Source organism: Cyprinus carpio, chromosome A16, assembly GCF_018340385.1.
Source record: "Cyprinus carpio isolate SPL01 chromosome A16, ASM1834038v1, whole genome shotgun sequence".
NCBI lineage: Eukaryota > Metazoa > Chordata > Actinopteri > Cypriniformes > Cyprinidae > Cyprinus > Cyprinus carpio.
Genome location: NC_056587.1, coordinates 8,970,859 through 8,988,178, shown reverse-complemented (window position 1 = coordinate 8,988,178; position 17,320 = coordinate 8,970,859). Strand labels below are relative to the sequence as shown.

General features: G+C 33.4%; 2 protein-coding genes and 1 long non-coding RNA gene across 3 annotated transcripts; all 3 read right to left on the bottom strand.

Moving 5' to 3' along the window:
- Positions 1-2,302: 2,302 nt before the first annotated feature.
- LOC109058439 lies at positions 2,303-4,306 on the bottom strand. Its single transcript, XM_019075631.2, has 4 exons — positions 4,183-4,306; positions 3,865-3,901; positions 2,865-3,087; positions 2,303-2,746 (listed from the first exon to the last, which is right to left on the bottom strand). The coding sequence occupies exons 2-4, from the start codon at positions 3,899-3,901 to the stop codon at positions 2,587-2,589; spliced, it is 420 nt and encodes a 139-aa protein (XP_018931176.1). The 5' UTR covers positions 4,183-4,306; the 3' UTR covers positions 2,303-2,586.
- Positions 4,307-4,862: 556 nt separating this feature from the next.
- On the bottom strand, positions 4,863-6,375 carry LOC122147982. The gene is made up of 3 exons (XR_006161961.1): positions 6,188-6,375; positions 6,018-6,057; positions 4,863-5,891 (listed from the first exon to the last, which is right to left on the bottom strand). It is a non-coding gene; the product is annotated as an uncharacterized LOC122147982 (long non-coding RNA).
- Positions 6,376-10,454: 4,079 nt separating this feature from the next.
- LOC109058394 (apolipoprotein C-I-like) lies at positions 10,455-12,144 on the bottom strand. The gene is made up of 4 exons (XM_042772446.1): positions 11,999-12,144; positions 11,209-11,277; positions 10,931-11,069; positions 10,455-10,782 (listed from the first exon to the last, which is right to left on the bottom strand). The coding sequence occupies exons 2-4, from the start codon at positions 11,261-11,263 to the stop codon at positions 10,722-10,724; spliced, it is 255 nt and encodes an 84-aa protein (XP_042628380.1). The 5' UTR covers positions 11,264-11,277; positions 11,999-12,144; the 3' UTR covers positions 10,455-10,721.
- Positions 12,145-17,320: the final 5,176 nt, after the last annotated feature.

The following is a 17,320-nucleotide window of genomic DNA, read 5'->3' as shown; positions in this document are numbered from 1 at the left end:
AAATGACAAGGGCCTGGACAAGAAGTTGTGCAGCATGCTCCATGAGGAAGGGCCTGATCTTTCTGATGTTGTGCAATGCAAACCTGCATTATTGAGTGATTTTTGCAATGTGGTCTTTGAAAGTCAGCTGGTCTTCAAAGAATACACCTAGATTTCTAACCGAATTGATGGGGTAATTTATGAACCTAGCTGGATGGTGAAATCATGCTGAGAGATTCAACAGAATGAGAACTGATGATTTGGAATCAGCTTTCGCAATCCACAAGGCTTCAGTGACTGACACTAATGCAGTCTCAGTTGAATGGCCACTTCTGAAACCTGACTGGTTAACGTCCAATTGGTTATTCTGTGAAAGAAATAATGATACCTGGTTGAAAACAACTCGTTCAAGTTTTTTCACTATGACTGGAAGGAAAGAGACTGGTCTGTAGCTATCTACAAGTGCAATGTTTAATGTAAGTTTTTTGAGCCATGGGGTTACCTGAACCTGGTAATGTTAATGTTAGCTGTTTTTTGTCATTTTGTGTCAGGATCAAAAAAAACTTTTAGCAATTATTTAAAATGCATCTGATCACTCTACACAATAATCTAGAAACAATGTGAACAAACACCACAACAGCTTAAGCAGCAAACTTTGCAAAGTTTGCAAATAAAAGTGTGGTGTGATCATCTGTGTGTTCACCACATTGATTTTAAAGACACTGTATGTGATGCCTTACATAGGCCGAGCACTACGATCAAAGATCATAGAAGATAATGATTGGCATACGGTAAATAAAAATTACCTACACCTTGATCTACATGATAAAGAAAATGTATAGTTTATACATGTGTATGTGTTAACTTATTAAATCTCTTTGGAAAATTAACCATGTTTTGACTATAGTAACTATTTTAACTATGGTATTTGCGTAAATAGTAAATTGGATTTACCATTCTCTCACTATAGTAACCATAATTATGCTATTTGTAGTAAAACTACAGTAACCACAAATTTAATAAAGTTTCATTATAGTAACTATAGTTTAATAATTTTAGTAAAACTATGGAAATACAAATGGTAGGCTAATATATCCATCAAAAATGGCTGCTAGTTCCATATATAAAAAACCTTACTACTCAGGTCTACTGGTAAACTGCTGCTAAAAACTGGTCAAGGAAGTATATAAACCTGAACATTACTTTATTGTCAAAACACTGCACATAAATACATATATTTTATTGCAAACAAATGATCAATAAGTAAGTTAAATGTTCACACAAGTCAAAATGTTTTACTTTTTACAACTTTGGAATCTAAACTGAGAATTGAAATCAATAAGCAGAATCAGAGTCAGAATTTATCAAATTCAAATAATACCCAACCCTAGCCACATGTTGTGAAGTTCACTGATTTGTGAGTATTTTATGAACACTGATTATTTGATGGCAAAATTAAAAAAAAAGACGGTTCTTTGGCGCAACGTGCATACCAATGGCCATACTGAGAGAGTATGTTCCAGTTTTCTGAAAAGATTAAAGATGTTTTCTTTTTTATGTTTGCTTTGTTTGCCTAAAATGAAGCATATCATATCCTTCAATAGCTCTTTGAAAAAAAACTTTGTAACTTTTAAATAAGTATTAAAATAAGTTCAGTGTAGCTGTAGGAGTGTTAAATAAAAAATAAATATGATTATCTTCATTCAGTCGTTCCATTTTTTATAGGTTTGGTAACATAAAAGCTCTTAATTGTTACCAAATATTACCAAAGATAATACAAGCTAATCAGTGTATTCAGTAGGTTGCGCTAGTGGCATAAGGCAATGTAAGTATACAACAATGTGACAATAAAACAATGCATTTACTTTTTTCTTTTGATACTTAAGTACTTTTAAAAGCATGTACTTTCGTACTTTAACTTAAGTAAAATCCTGTCTTTGCAATTTTTACTTGTAATGGAGTAGTATTTGACCAGTAGTATCTGTACTTTCACTCAAGTAATGAAGTTGTGTACTTTGTCCACCTCTGCACATTTGTTCAGATTTTGTGGGGCTTTTTATATCACTTCTTTTGGACTGATGCACTGCAACACCCGCTGAGTGCCATTAAACAGCTTGAAGGATCAAAGACAATTTTTATATTTAACTCCGACTGGATTCGTCTGAAGTAAGAAAGTCATATACACCTAAGATGCCTTGAGGGTGAGTAATTTATGGGCTATTTTCATTTTTGGGTGAACTAACCCTTTAAAATAAATGTACTCATGTTTTAGTTTTTGTTTTGCTATAGTACACATACTAGTTAATCACACTCAGAACTTTGGTTTGCGTTTTACTGATGTTTTTATTTAGTATGAGTCTTGTTGTTTCTTTATGAGGCACAAAAAATCATATAATTCATACTCTATTAATGCTGGACCGGATGTTATTTTTGTCCTGCACTGAACAGAACAGTATGAAATACACACATACAGTATGTACACGCAAAAAACTGCACCAACATGCTGGACACACAGCTGTCAGAGTTTCAGATTTGGATCCATTATTGAAGCAATGAAAATTCATTTTTGCTGGGTTGAAGGAGTCAGTGGTTGATGAGCTGCAGACTCTAACCCTCATGAGGCAGTACAGTATCCAGCACTGGCTTGATGTTGGTAATTGCTTTGTCCAGGTGTTCTCCAACGTAGGGTCGCAGATAGTGGCCGTAAGCACCGAGAAGAGCCATACGAGCATTGTTCACAACAGGCTCAAGGTCAGAGGCCAGACCGCTGGAAGAAGCACACAAAACATAATAGATTTACTCACATGGAATAACTGGAATGAAGGTTGTCAGAAAGATATGGAATCGGTGATGCAGTAAGATGACTAGTTTGAGGCATCCCTCACCTTAAAATTTTGATGGCACTTTGTAGTCTTTGGCTTTTCTTAATTTCTTCAAAATACTCCTTGGCTTGTCCTTCTGATGATATGCTCTCTACCATTGGTTGAATGGAACTTTGGGCTTTTTCCCAAGCGTTGATGAGCCTTTTAAAGAAAACTGCCTTCAGCCCCTCATATTTCTCCACTAACTCCTTGTCAGGCTCGGGCGTTGCCCACACACACGCTGACACTACATGAAGAAGAAAACAGTTTTAGAATGATATACAACAGCCATGTTCCCACCTTAAACAGCATGTTTACACAAATTTATTGTTAAGTTCCTGATTATGTGTAAAAGAGGATAGTTTGTCCGAAGCGCTGGAATAAGCTACCTCTACATCTTAGACTGGCTCCATCATTAGGTTATTTTAAACGAAAATTGAAAGTGCATTTACTTGAATTGGCATTTGGTTCTGCAGACTTATTAGCAAGAGGCTTTTTTAAAAAAAACATTTGTTGTTGTTGGTCATTGTTTGTCTGAAAGTTAAATGTACAGCACATTGGTCAACGTTTCATTGTTTTAATTGTGCTTTATAAATAAACAGAAACAGAAACATAGTTTGGACAAGATAAAGGTCTGCACGGCTGTATGTGTGTCTAGTAAATCACTCTTCCCCTTAACATGGCTTAATGCTGAGATGCCACCTACATGTCAGTCATTAATGTATAGGATTAATTCAGGATAAATGAGACAGTCTTCTAGTCATCTCTATGGCAAAAAAAAGAGTATCAATTTCACCCTACGAAACTAAATGCAAATAGACTTCTGTTATTTTACTCTGTTCTGTTATTTGATCACTTCAAATGAACTAAATCTGCCTTAAATATCCAGTAAGGTTATAATCTTGCCTCACGAGCAAACTGAAATGAACAGGCCCCAAGCCTTCTGGTCTAAAATGTTTTATTCTGTTTTCCAGTTGTGCACCAGTTAACAAAGAGAGACAAATTTTCCAGAACTAGTTTTTACCTTGGAGTGCAAGAATGAGAGCGAATGTCAGCTTCATCTAGGAGAAGAAAAACAGAAATTTAGACATTATATGCTTGCTGAACATGTCAGTAAATGTAAATATCACATATTTTCAATACTTAAAGTCATTTTAACATGCACAATCCAAAGATTCAGCGGTTTTTAATGCAGCAGTTTATAGTCTTTTGCATTTCCAAAAAAAATTAAAATAAATAAATAAAAAAAGATAATGCATTTAGATTCTTTTTAAAATAGTGATACACTGTAAGTAATTTTATCAATAAATGTTAAGAGCAACATGGTGAAGACTCACTTTACCTTGTGCTAGTGAGATTCCCGTAGAGAGAAATAATGGACTGGAGTCAACTGCAGTCGTTGTGTCTGCAGTTATATTGTCTACCATCCATCTCTATATCTGCCTGACCCCTTGACCAAACAAACGTCATCACACACACACACACACACACACACACACACACACACACACACACACACACACACACACACACACACACACACACACACACACACACATACACACACACACACACTCACTCACAGTCAGTCACACACACAGTCTTGTTGCATGCATACACACACACACACACACAAAGACACATGAGTGGACCTACTGTTCCTACATGGCAAACATGTACACCATGGTTTGCCCACTCAAAGTCCACTGTTCCCTTTGCGTGTATTAATAAGGCATGAGAGGATACTTGAAATCACTTATCGAGCATATTCACATGCCCTCTGTGTTTGTTGGAACATTAAAGATCCATTTAGTATAAATTTATACACTAAACAGGTACTTTTATACAAAGAAACATAAGAACACAAGGTGCATTCAAGACAAGACCCTACAATTATAATGTTCCTCATCCTACAAGAAAAGCATCTATATTTTTAGGATATAGTGTAGGATATTATTATGTATATAGGGCAATAAGGTCCAGCTTTGGCTGAAAAGAAATAAAAATATAAAGAAAAAGTGTGATATTATGCAATGCTATATAATTGGCTTTTATATTGTTACGATACTGAAGCCAAAAAATATTATTCAAATATAATATGGAAACTATGTACCTTTTTATTAACTATATCTACACAGTACATATTATTCAGAAGCAATATTTATCTGGCTTACAGTTAATTACGGTTAATATCTGTGTTTGTTCTATACACAGAAGTATAGAAAACATTCAAATAAACATATAACATTTTTTAACCTATTCAGCACTAAATTTACTGATTGTGCTCAGACAGCCGTTTCATTTTTGAGTGCCAGAATCAATATTCCTTACTTTAATGTACATAAACTAATGGGGGTTAAGCAAAGGCTGTCCAAAGGTTGTAAAAACTTTCCACATGCCAAATAGACAGAAGCAGACCCTAGTAAACATTCCCCTTTGTAAGATAACATGTCTAATCTACAACCTGTGGACCTTTTTTCTTCCTTTTTCATAATCTTAAATACATTAAATTGTTGGTCAAATATTTATCGCTTCCAATCATTTTCCATCTTTTTTTTTGTTGTCTTTTGTCTTCTTCTTTAACTTTTTTTTCCTATTTACTTCATCAATGCATTTCTCATGCTAAGATTCAACAATCCCTTTTTTTTGTAACATAATCCATGTTTGTTAATTTAGTGTTAAAAGGAAACATACAGAAAAATAATTGTACTATTAATTTATAATCTTCATGTACATTTTAGCATAGTGTAATTGCACTTTGTGTTTAGTTGTGCATTATTACAATGGCATGACTACACTGAAGGTATGATTTGGTGTATTAATTCCACAATGTCTATATCTTAAAAATTTCTATGAGGTTTGATTGGTCTTGATCTTGGGTTGATCTGAAGGTGGGCACTCTGCTTTTCACTCTCTCCCACTGGGCACTTGCACGGTCTTTAGCCCGCTCCATGTAAGAGTCAGTTACAGGTTTGATATGTTCCTTATAGTACATGCCAGCAAACCCAGCCACTTGTGCCCCCAACATTTAGAACTTTAGCCTTTGTGTCCCTGTAACAAACACAGAAGTAGATCCAAATGTGGAACAACATGTTCACACATTAAATGCATGAATAGGGTGCATTGTATGTAAGAATTCACTTTAAGCATTGAATAAACAATATATTTTAGCTGTACCTGTACACTTGCTTTGCTCTTTCAAGAAGTCCAGCATTGCCTGGAGCAGAAGTAGGCAACAAGTTGGATGATGTCAGACACTTAGATTAAAAGATTTAAAAATAAATTGCATGCTAATGATATTTCTTTTAATATTTTTAGATGAATAAGTATAAATGAATAAAAAATACATGCATATAAAAAGCCAGCACATCCACGTCACAACCAGAGCAACGAAAATCAGTCTGGACATCTGGAAGAATAATCAACTGAATTAGCTAATTGGTGGTGATAGATCTGAAATTGCTTACATGTACATACAGACTTTTTTTTTTTTCTCCAGAAGAACTATAAACTATATTTCACAGATTTTATAACGTTTTTCTGAGGTTTTTGTGATGCGCTTGTCTGTGGTTCAGTGTTTTCTGTGATATCTTGCTGCAGTAGTGCTGCATTTGAATCAATTCTAAGAAACAGGTAGCACATTATTTCTGAATAGGGTGAACGGGGGTGCGGGGGGGGGGTTTGGTGTGGGTACATATGAGCACGATATGAGAAATTTTATTCTCTCTCTCTCTCTCTCTCTCTCTCTCTATATATATATATATATATATATATATAAAAATATATATATATATATATATATATATATATATATATATATATATATATATACACACACACACACACACACACACACACACACATAGTTATTTTAAAAATAAATGCACACCTGTACATAGTTATATAAAAATAAAGAAACAAAGTACAATCTGTAAGACAAATACAATAGATACAAATTAAATAAAATTTTAATACAGTAGGTTTAACATATATACTTTATTTACCATCTTTTGTTGTTTGATTAACATTTATGACAGACAGGTATTTAATAAGGCTGCTATCCCTTTAAGACTGAATGAATGTAATAAATATAGAGCTGAAATATGGGACTGTCCTGGGAAAACCGGATGTCTGGTCACCCTACTGAGCAGGCACTGCCTGCTGTTTACTTAGATGAGACCAAAAACAACCAAATTTGGAGTTTGTGATATAACATTTTTTACTATAAATAAGAAATGTTGGAGTAAAAAAATTCACAATTACATACTTTAGTAGTAGTTTTGGCAGTTTTGTTTGTGGGGTGTCCACTTGATGTATATGTATGACACACACACCATTAGTATTTTTACCAACAAAAAATGGCTTTAAGCAAGTTATGTCTATCTTTTACTGTTGAGTGTCAGTAATATCAATTTATACATAGCTTTCTGTGTGTGTGTGTGTGTGTATATATATATATATATATATATATATATATATATATATAACTTTATTATATAAGAATGTCTCCTGTTACCAGTTGTATTTTTTTTCTATGTTAATAAACGGAGGATGTTTCAACCTTGATCCATTGAGGCACTGAACAGAAAAACAAATTTACATTTGTTGCATTTAGGCTAGAAAATTCAATAGTGGGATGTAATTCAGGGAAAAGGAGTCCACTTGATTGCTGAACTGGACAGACCGATGTTAATCATGGGGATGTGCTGATCATTAACTGAGGACAAACAGTGACTTTAACCTCATGTGGTCTGATGTTAAAATCCTTTTGACCTATGATTTGCATTTAACTTTAAATTCTGGTCTATAAGATGGTTTCATCGGGCGCATATAATTTCCGGTGTCATGATGAAAATTGATCGTCTGCCGAATACTGATTGCCGTCTGTAATCACTTTTTGGCAAGTGTAAAACTGCATTTTATGGGTTTTAATTGCCATTTAAAGTGATTACAGGCGCCAATCAGTTTTCGGCAGACGATCAGTTTTCGGCGACACCGGTCTATGTTTGTTTATCAGTCTGGCTAGGGTGCCGTCTACAAACGCAAGAGTTAAAGTTAAGGTGTTGTGTAGACTGAAGTTGTGCTCAGGTGCTTGTGCTGTGGGATGTGTTTCCCATACATTTATTTATTTGTGGCGCTCACAATATCGAAACTGTCCGAGGCTTTGTTGAATAAAAATGAGCCGTGAGCACGTACTGCACGTTTAAAAATTAAAATGTGTTTTTATATCACTGTATTTCTGAAGGAAGACTCAGAGGTGGAAAGAGTACAAAAATATTCTACTAAAGTAAAAGTACCATTACATTAATGAAATTTTACTTAAGTACAAGTAAAAGTACCAGTCTAAAAATCTACTCAAGTAAAAGTAAAAAGTAGCTCATTTAAAATTTACTCAGAGTAAAAATTACTTAGTCACATTTTAACAGTGGGAGGGAGGCAAAAATGGGACAGGCCAAGGGTGTCAAACTCAGTTCCTGGAGGGCCACAGTCCTGCACTGTTTAGATATAACCCTAGTTAAACAAACCTGATCCAGCTAATCTAATCATTTAGGCTTATTTGAAAACTACATGATATGTGTGCTGGAGCAGGGTTAGAACTAAACTCTTCAGGGCTACGGCCCTCCAGGAACTGAGTTTGACACCCTGGGATAGGCCTATTAATCTCAAACTAGTTGTTTTTAATTAAAGGAATCAGTTATTTAGAATAAGACATTTGGGTTGTTACCAGGCAAATCAGTATCAACAAACTCATCTTTTCAATGCAGAGGAAATGCAGAAGCTTCATTGGATGTGGCATTTAGATGTATTTACACACTGTTTAGTGCAGGACAAGAATGCATTTAACCTGCAGTTACAAATGCATGAATAATGTTTTGATATACAAGACATAAAATGTTGAATACTCATTTGAAATTATAAGAAATTAATCATTTAAAAAAAAAAATCAAAAGATACTTTAAATGTGAAATTAAAATGGCCAGTGTGTGTCAGCAAGTCACTGTTAATAAGTGAGTCACTGCGATTGAACCGAATCATTTAAACGGTTGATTCATTCAGGAACGAAACGCTGTCATGTTGCTCAGAGACGCAACACTGTGCTTTGGTGGCTGTGTTTGGAATTATTTTTTGTTGTAGAAATACAAATAGAGCAAAAACAGGCAATATGATGTCTAAAACGCAAGTCTCTTATTTAACTTATTGTAAATATATATATATATATATATATATATATATATATATATATATGGGGGTTTGATTCCCCGGGAAACACATGATAGCTTGAATGTAAGTCGCTTTGGATAAAAGCGTCTGCTAAATGCATAAATTTATTTTTAATTTTTAATTTAATATATATATATATATATATATATATATATATATATATATATATATATATATATATCCTATATATGTGTGTGTGTGTGTGTGTGTGTGTGTGTGTGTGTGTGTGTGTGTGTGTGTATGTGTGTAATCATGATGATTTTTGGAGGAAAAGACGGCATTCTTTGTGTGATTTTGATTTACTATATGAAATGATATAAATTTGTAAATTTTCTGCCCCTATATCTTCAATTTCATGATCATTCTAAATGCATTTTACAATTCTGAATCACACAGTGAAAGAACGCACTATAAATGCGCGCGCACATCATTAAAACAACAATTATGATATTATCGCAGACGAAATATGTCGTACACTCTGCTGTCTTTTTGGCTAATTTGTGCAAAAATGTCAAAGCTTCATTTTAACCACCAATGCAACGATGCAATTATTTAGCTCACCTCTACATGCTTGCGAAGGGGTGATGTCTTGTCGAGATTTTATAAGCTGCTAGTTTGGTCTCCCTAGGTAAGCACAGCTTACACTGAATAATAAAGCATAGCATGGCCAGGGGTTCACTTCATTTCCTTCAGTTCAACTTCAGAATATGACGGGGTTTCGTTTTCAGCGGTGTCTGCACCACTAACGCCTGTTTTGTCCGTCTGCATCTTTCTTGTGATTTTAGCGCCAGTTTGGTCTCCTGCCCATTATTTACTACAGTAGTTTCCAGCGAGCGATTTTTTTTTTTTTTTTTTTTTTTACTCAGTACTTAATGTGTTTTAAAATGTAGCGAAGTACAACGATTCAAACAAAATATACTTAAGTAAAAGTAAAATTACAGATAACAGATACAAAAAAGCTACTCAATTACAGTAACGCGAGTAAATGTATTTCGTTACTTTCCAACTCTGGGAAGACTTTAATTTTAATTAATCTTTAATTAGTCTATAACATTTTTGATGTCATTTTCATTTCATCTTGCATGTTTTCATTTTCATCTTTCATCTTTCATCTTGCATCTCCATTTAAGTGTTTGTGTATTGTTCTTTATTTGTTATTTCTTTTAGAAATAAACTTCCAAAAATGGCTTAAAAATGATTTCATGTAGCATATTGTTCTTATGTAGGCTGATACAAATAATAAATATGAAATAATTCAAATATATTTATAATATATGAATATATTTATATCAAATAATTTATATTCAAAATAGTTCAATATTCAGTTGTTGGATTGTTCGTGTGAACAAATTTTAAATGATCAGTCTTACAAATGATGCAAAAACAAACTGGTTCTGTTCCACCATTTATTCTTTCGAAAAAATTCAGAATGTATATTTAGATTTTACACTTTTCCCCACAATATTTAACAGCATCCCAAAAAAATTATAAAGTATTTTACAGATTACACAAATGACAAGGAGATCATCACAGATTTTGAAGATGTACTGAACTGTAACAAATGCACCAGTTGGCACAACAGGGTGGGGTAGGTATAACATATCACATAGTAATTGCATGATTGCAGGGAAGAAGGGTATAAGGTCATTGGTTTTCGCTTTAATTGAAGGATTCAGACAGCGTCTGCTTCATTTTCTCAAACTGCTCAGTAAACCAGTTCCTGCCAAGACAAAAAGACCAATTCATATTAGAAACAAACAAAATGAATGTCCTAATAATGCATTTTATAAATATAAACTAAGTATAACTTATAATATTCATGCATTTTTATGAAACTAAAAAAAAAAAGTTAATTATGATAATCTTACTTGGTTTTAACAGCAAACTCGCTCTTTTCAAGCTGTTCGAAGGTGGTCTTGGTCTTCTCTGTCAGGTCCTCTGCAATCTCCTTCACCTGGGTCTGGAATTGGGCAAATTGCTGCTCCAGTGTGGGCTCATCCTGGGCCTCTGTTTAAGTGTAATTTATACATTGTTAAATTTCATCAGTACTTATATGAAATGTCAAAAGACTACAAACTGTTTTTTTATAGGACTTGAGGATATTCAAAAGTTGTATACTGTAGAAGCATCAGAGGGATGATTTTACCTGTGTGTACAGCAAGCACAAGCATCAGCACGGCTGCAGCCAGGTACAGTTTCATCTTTGCAGTCTTTCCTGTTACGCAGAGAATAAAGCGCGATTAGAGAGCCAGTGATGACAGAAAATAGTCATTTTGACCGATTGAGGGTAAAATTATTTGATGACCAAGTAAAAAATAAATGTAATCCTCCAGACTACATCGCATCCAGAGTGTCTAGACAAGTGTTTTCCCACTTCCCCATTAGGAACTTCGAAGCAAACTAATCGTTAAATATTTTGAAAAAAAAAAAATTATAATAATAATAATATATATATATATATATATATATATATATATATATATATATATATATATATATATATATATATATATATATATATATATATATATATATATATATATATGTATCATAAAATGTATCTGATTTAACACAAAGTTTAATTACATATGATAATTATGTGTTTAAGACACGAAGACGTTTGCTTTAATGAAAATAAACAAGATAGGACTAAATACAAAAGTAAATAACACATTTTTTTTCAAGCAGTTGCTGTTTTTAAATGTTAAAAACTGTTTTTACTTAAATAACAAGAATAATTAAAAGCTTCTGAATTTAGCGATGATGGCAAACAACGACACCTAGATGTCGCCAATAGACTACGTATTTATTTACTGAACATATAAGACAAGAATGTTTATTCTATTGTTTCAGTGTAAAGCTCGCTAGATTCGCTGTGTACTTAATTTAAAACTTTGGAAAGTTATCACAACAGGAATAAATGTACGCTGTCATACCTTTCTTGCAGTCCTCAAGAGAATTGGGTTGAGATTGTAATGCCCCACAGATGGCTTGGCCCTTTATAGCGGTACTGAGCTGACGTAGTGTGTTAACACCACCTCTGACCTATCAAGGCCTCATGCAATCACTCTGTACTTTATTGATCTTCTTTCTATGTTTTGTCATGTCACAAATGGCTATAGTGAACATTAAAGGTGAGTAAACTCTGTTTCCCAGAGATTTTGTTTAATTATTCCTGAGAAATACATTAATCAGTTCAGTGACCTTTGAAACAACAATAACAGTCACAAATGAAACAATGTTACAAGACAGTGGGTATTTTCTTTGTCTGGTACCCTGATGCCGTGGATAGTACAACGTCCATTCTTTATCAGGGATTTTACAATTGCTCCTCTCAACACACTTTTTCAAAATTATTCTAAAAGTCGAAACAGCTGTTTGTGGACTAAATTAATGAAATCATTTCTCAGTCAAGTTAAAATACTAGTAAAACCCAGTATCTACAGATCATTTTGCACAAAACTGTTGAAGTTGTGCTAATAAAATAACTGTACACTAAATTAGATAGTATTGTGCTTAACTGGTAAAGTCAATCCTTATTGAATATTCAGGATCTGAAAAAAAGGATCTAGAATATTAGTTCCCATTATAGCTGAGAGTAGTTTCTTTGATATCAATTTCATTGCTATCTATTCAAAGTGGATATAAAGTAAATAAAGATCACATTAACTATGTAATGTAAACACTGTTGAAACTGGAAGTAGTGATTGGAGGAACCTCTAATCGGTATTAGAGAACACACCATTTCACTGTGTCTAGGGATTGATACCAGATGAAGAAAGAGAGGAAGTAAAATGCAAACCTTAGATGTTTATCCTGAATTTAAAACAGTGTATTTGTGATTTTCACTACACAATCAGCCAATTTGGAGGCACACAACTTTTTATGTATAAGTTTTTTGATGTAATGATACACTGATTTACTCCACCGCTCTTTAACCTTTTAGCCACATCATAACATGAGATAAAGAGACAGGATTTGAACTAGAGTAAATTAAAGTTGTTTATATCAGTTCAGTTTCATAACCTTTGCCTCATTCTGGTTTGATGTCGACAAATATAACAAAGATGCTGGAGTTTAGTAACCACTGATCGCTTGCATTGAAACCACCTTTGGATTCTAGGTCAGCAAGATGATTAGATCTCTTAACCTTTTATTGACCCAGTGTCATGCACTAGCCTTCTTAAAAGCATTACAAATTAAAGCATGTTCAATGTTGTGTATTTATGAGTGTTTTTGACATATGCTCTGCTTAAAGATCCAAACAATCACCTCTAATATGCTATAATGTGATTAAATTAATTTATTATTAACATACTTCACTTTTATGATGCTTACAGTCTGGAAAGGTAGTTAATTTCTATTTAATTTAGTTAATTACTATTATTATTATATATACAAATTATTATTATTATTGTTATTATTATAATTATTATTATTATTAAAGTGACTGTAAGGACTATACATAACACAAAACTCTATTCTTATATATAATAACATTTTAGTTGTATTAATATTTTATATTATTATAATGTTTTACTGTATGCTTCAATTAAATGACTTTTAAAAACTTTAAAATATATAACCGACCACAAACTTCTGAACAGTAGGATATATATACGTGTGTGTGTGTGTGTGCGCGTGCGTGTGTGTGTGTGTGTGTCAGTAATTATTATAATAGTATAATAACATTTAAATTCTTACATGGTGGAATAAGATCACAAAGGCCAAGAGTTACAATCTTATGACCAGTGATCTTAAATCTTTCTCACAGAATTGACTGTTTTACAAGATTTTGTAAACACAAACACACACACACACACACACACACACACAAAAAAACACAAACACACACACACACACACACACACACACACACACACAGACACACACACAAACACACAAACACACAAACACACATGGTCTCAGCAGCTCTTGCTAGGCAAAGGCCAGTGACCTGTTGGTTTTTTTATTTTATTTTCTAGGTCAAAAAGATCTCTCTGCGCTTTTATTGATTTAATTTTTTATTTTTTATTTTTTACTTTTTTGCAAAATAGCACACTTTCTTGTACTATACGGCACATCTATTAAAAGACTTGTCCATGATAGGAAATGCTGACAGTGAAAAGCTGACAACATGCAAAAGTGTTGAAAGTGTCTAGACTCAAAAGAGGGGAAGTGAGGCTCTGTGCAAATGAAGACATATTGTTTATGTGGGATCATGCCGAGAGTCAGTGATCTGCAGTTACCTCTGCTCACATCTGATCACTCACAGTTTGTGGCGGTGGGGGCTGAAAGTGTTTCTTTTTTCAGTTAACTACAGTCTTTGTAGCATCTTTCTTGACAAAGTCTTGCTAACCAGATTTTCTTATGGATGCATAATTTCCCACCTTTTCTTTCAAATTAATATTTTTAGTCAGTGGCCCTTAGTCTTTCATTTAATGTGAGAATACAAATGTTCATCAGCGTGTCGGTGGCATGATGTGCCATCTCAGGTTCTTTGTTTGATTTTTTAAAACAAAAGGTGTGTGTCAGTGCTAGTAATTATTAATTTAAGAACATTTTGAATTTGTAAAAATAATAACAATAATAATAATCTGGTTTTGCTTGCCAATGACATGAAATGATTGCACCAGAAAAAATAAAAAAAATAAACAGAAACTGACATTTAATTGTACAAACTTGAAAAATAAAAAAAAGGTTATGTGTCTGAAATATGGAAGAGATATTTCCATCTCAACAGGAACAGGAAAGGCCTTGGCTTTTGGCAGATTGTTTTGTTTTATTTTCTGCCAGACACCTGCATGCTTGAAGGCTGAAGCTTCACATCAGGACACAGTTTGCTATTAAAAAGGACCATTCAGTGTTGTGGTATTTCAAGCTTACTAAGAGATCCATCAGTCTATAGTGAAGAAAGGGATTCTTCTTGGAACGGGGGAGTAACCAGAATTAAGATCAATGTTTTCAATAACACCTGGTTATGGAATCTGTCTTTTCTTTCTTTCTTTCTTTCTTTCTTTTTCTTTTCTCTTTTCTTTCTTTCTTTCTTTTTTCTTTCTTTCTTTCTTTTCTTTCTTTCTTTCTTTCTTTCTTTTCTTTAACTTTCTTTTCTTTCTTTCTTTCTTTCTTTCTTTCTTTCTTTCTTTTAGTGTTGGTATATCTCTTTACATTCATATAAAAAGCTGAGAATTTGAGTTGTTTTTATATATATATTTTTATGTATTATATACTGTGTGTGTGTGTGTGTGTGTGTGTGTGTGTGTGTGTGTGTGTGTGTGTGTGTGTGTGTGTGTGTGTGTGTGTGTATATATATATATTATTTTTAGTTAAACTGATATTGGAGAACAAATTAAGAACATGCAATCAGGAATATAACATTAGTAGATTACACAGACTGAAACTGTAAATCTTTCCTATATTATGAAAAATGAAAGTTAAAAAAAAAGGGTGGCATCTACTGGTATGGTGTACTTCCGACTGCTAGACAGATCAAACTGTGGCAGATAAATTCTAAGATTGACATTTTCAATTTAAATTATAAAATGACGTGTTCTTTTTCCAGTATTTAGGTACAGTATTTTATTAAATGTACCAATAGATTTTTCACCGTATATAGTAGGGGAACTTAACATTAACTAACAAACAAGTTTTTTTACCATATTTTTTTCAGTTAAAATTACAATAATTTTTTACAGTGTTTCGTAGTGCAAGTCATTGTTTGCAGTCCCAGTGCATTTGTGTGTTGTGTGTTGCTTATGTGAGCATGAATACAAGATAGCAGAGATTAAAAAGGAACAAACAAAGACAGTGAACATAACCAGCGGCACAGCATGTTCCTTATGCAGCAGTTCCGCTGGCAAGCAAGTGGAATTTGGAAACAGATCTCAACATGTCTTCCTTGAGATTCAAAGCAGCAGAAAAAAAAGAGAGAGAGAAAGAGGGGATGGTGCTTTAAGGTCCTTTGATCCTGAGACAAAGCACGGAAACATTGAGAGTGAACAGTTCTGTGCAAAAGCAAGAGCTTGAAGTAGAGAATTTATCAAAGAAGGGTGAGATTTATAAGAGGGTGACAGAAAATGTTTTTAGATTTTATTTATTTTTTTTTCCAAAAACAACGAATTTCATAAAAATTCATAAATCAAACATACTTAAAAATCCAGTCTATTCAAATTGAAAAACATGCAAAAACACTCATTTACACAGTTTAAATCCATTTTAAATCTTCTTCTTTCTTCCTTTCCTTCTTTCAACTTTCACATAATTATTTTTTAATTAAAGTTTTAGTCTGTGATTGCTTCAGCTTGACTGAAGACTTGTACACGACCCTGATTACGTTTTCACACATTAGTGTTCATGTTTTATGAGGACTTTATCAATATATGGGGGTTTTATCAATACACATAATTATTTGATACTGTACCAACTCTATATTCTTTCCCCCACCCCTAAATATAACCCTCACAGAAAACTTTCTGCAAATTTACATTTTCAAAAAAACTGAATTTAGTATGACTCGTAAGCTGTTTCATCATGGGAATCAAAAGTCAGACATTTCACATTTTACTATCCATTTCCAAAAGAAATTCAACTAAACTAGGGGGTCACAAAGTATGGTTTTATTTGCACCTGACTGCTAAGAATTCTGCTAGAGAAGACAGAAATGTTTTATTTAAAAAAATTAAAAAAAACAACAACAAAAAAAACAACAACAACATAATCAGACCTTTCCTTGAACTCCAGATCTGAGAAATGGTTTAAATCTCAGGTTCCTGGAGAAGGAAAGGTGTGACCAGTAGACGGGTCTTGCCCACACAAGTCCTACGGAAAATGCTGAAGAAGGAAGAGAGATGCGTGACAGTGAGCTGAAGTTAGAAATAGGGAGGATAAGGGGGTGTATAGAAGTGAAAGTTTACCGTGGAATTGGATCAGTCTTGTCTAAACACACAAAATCCAGGAAATACGACACTATATTAAATGCTAACTGCTTTTCACAAGGTCATATGTATGTGTTTTTCCTGACTCTTATTAGGCCTATATTAATTTGTGTTGTATAAAGTGCCAGTGCATGTTTCAGCCTGACTGATCTCTTAGCCTGTTATTAAGAGAAAGATTCAGATTAAAGCCAGAAATACACTAAACAGGTACAATCTGGGTGCAAATTACATGTGCAGATTGATTCAATTAATAATGTTCGCCCTCTTTAACTTTATGCTGTTGAACTGAATTAACTATTTGATAAAATAGTCACAAAATTAACA

Excerpts from the sequence above, each read along its gene's own strand:
- LOC109058439 (XM_019075631.2), bottom strand. The coding sequence starts at position 3,901 with ATGAAGCTGACATTCGCTCTCATTCTTGCACTCCAAG. Across the intron at positions 3,088-3,864 it reads TCTCATTCTTGCACTCCAAG|TGTCAGCGTGTGTGTGGGCA; the intron begins GTAAAAACTAGT and ends TTCTTCATGTAG. Across the intron at positions 2,747-2,864 it reads AGTGCCATCAAAATTTTAAG|CGGTCTGGCCTCTGACCTTG; the intron begins GTGAGGGATGCC and ends TGCTTCTTCCAG.
- LOC109058394 (XM_042772446.1), bottom strand. The coding sequence starts at position 11,263 with ATGAAACTGTACCTGGCTGCAGCCGTGCTGATGCTTGTGCTTGCTGTA. Across the intron at positions 11,070-11,208 it reads TGTGCTTGCTGTACACACAG|AGGCCCAGGATGAGCCCACA; the intron begins GTAAAATCATCC and ends ACACTTAAACAG. Across the intron at positions 10,783-10,930 it reads GAGTTTGCTGTTAAAACCAA|GAACTGGTTTACTGAGCAGT; the intron begins GTAAGATTATCA and ends TTGTCTTGGCAG.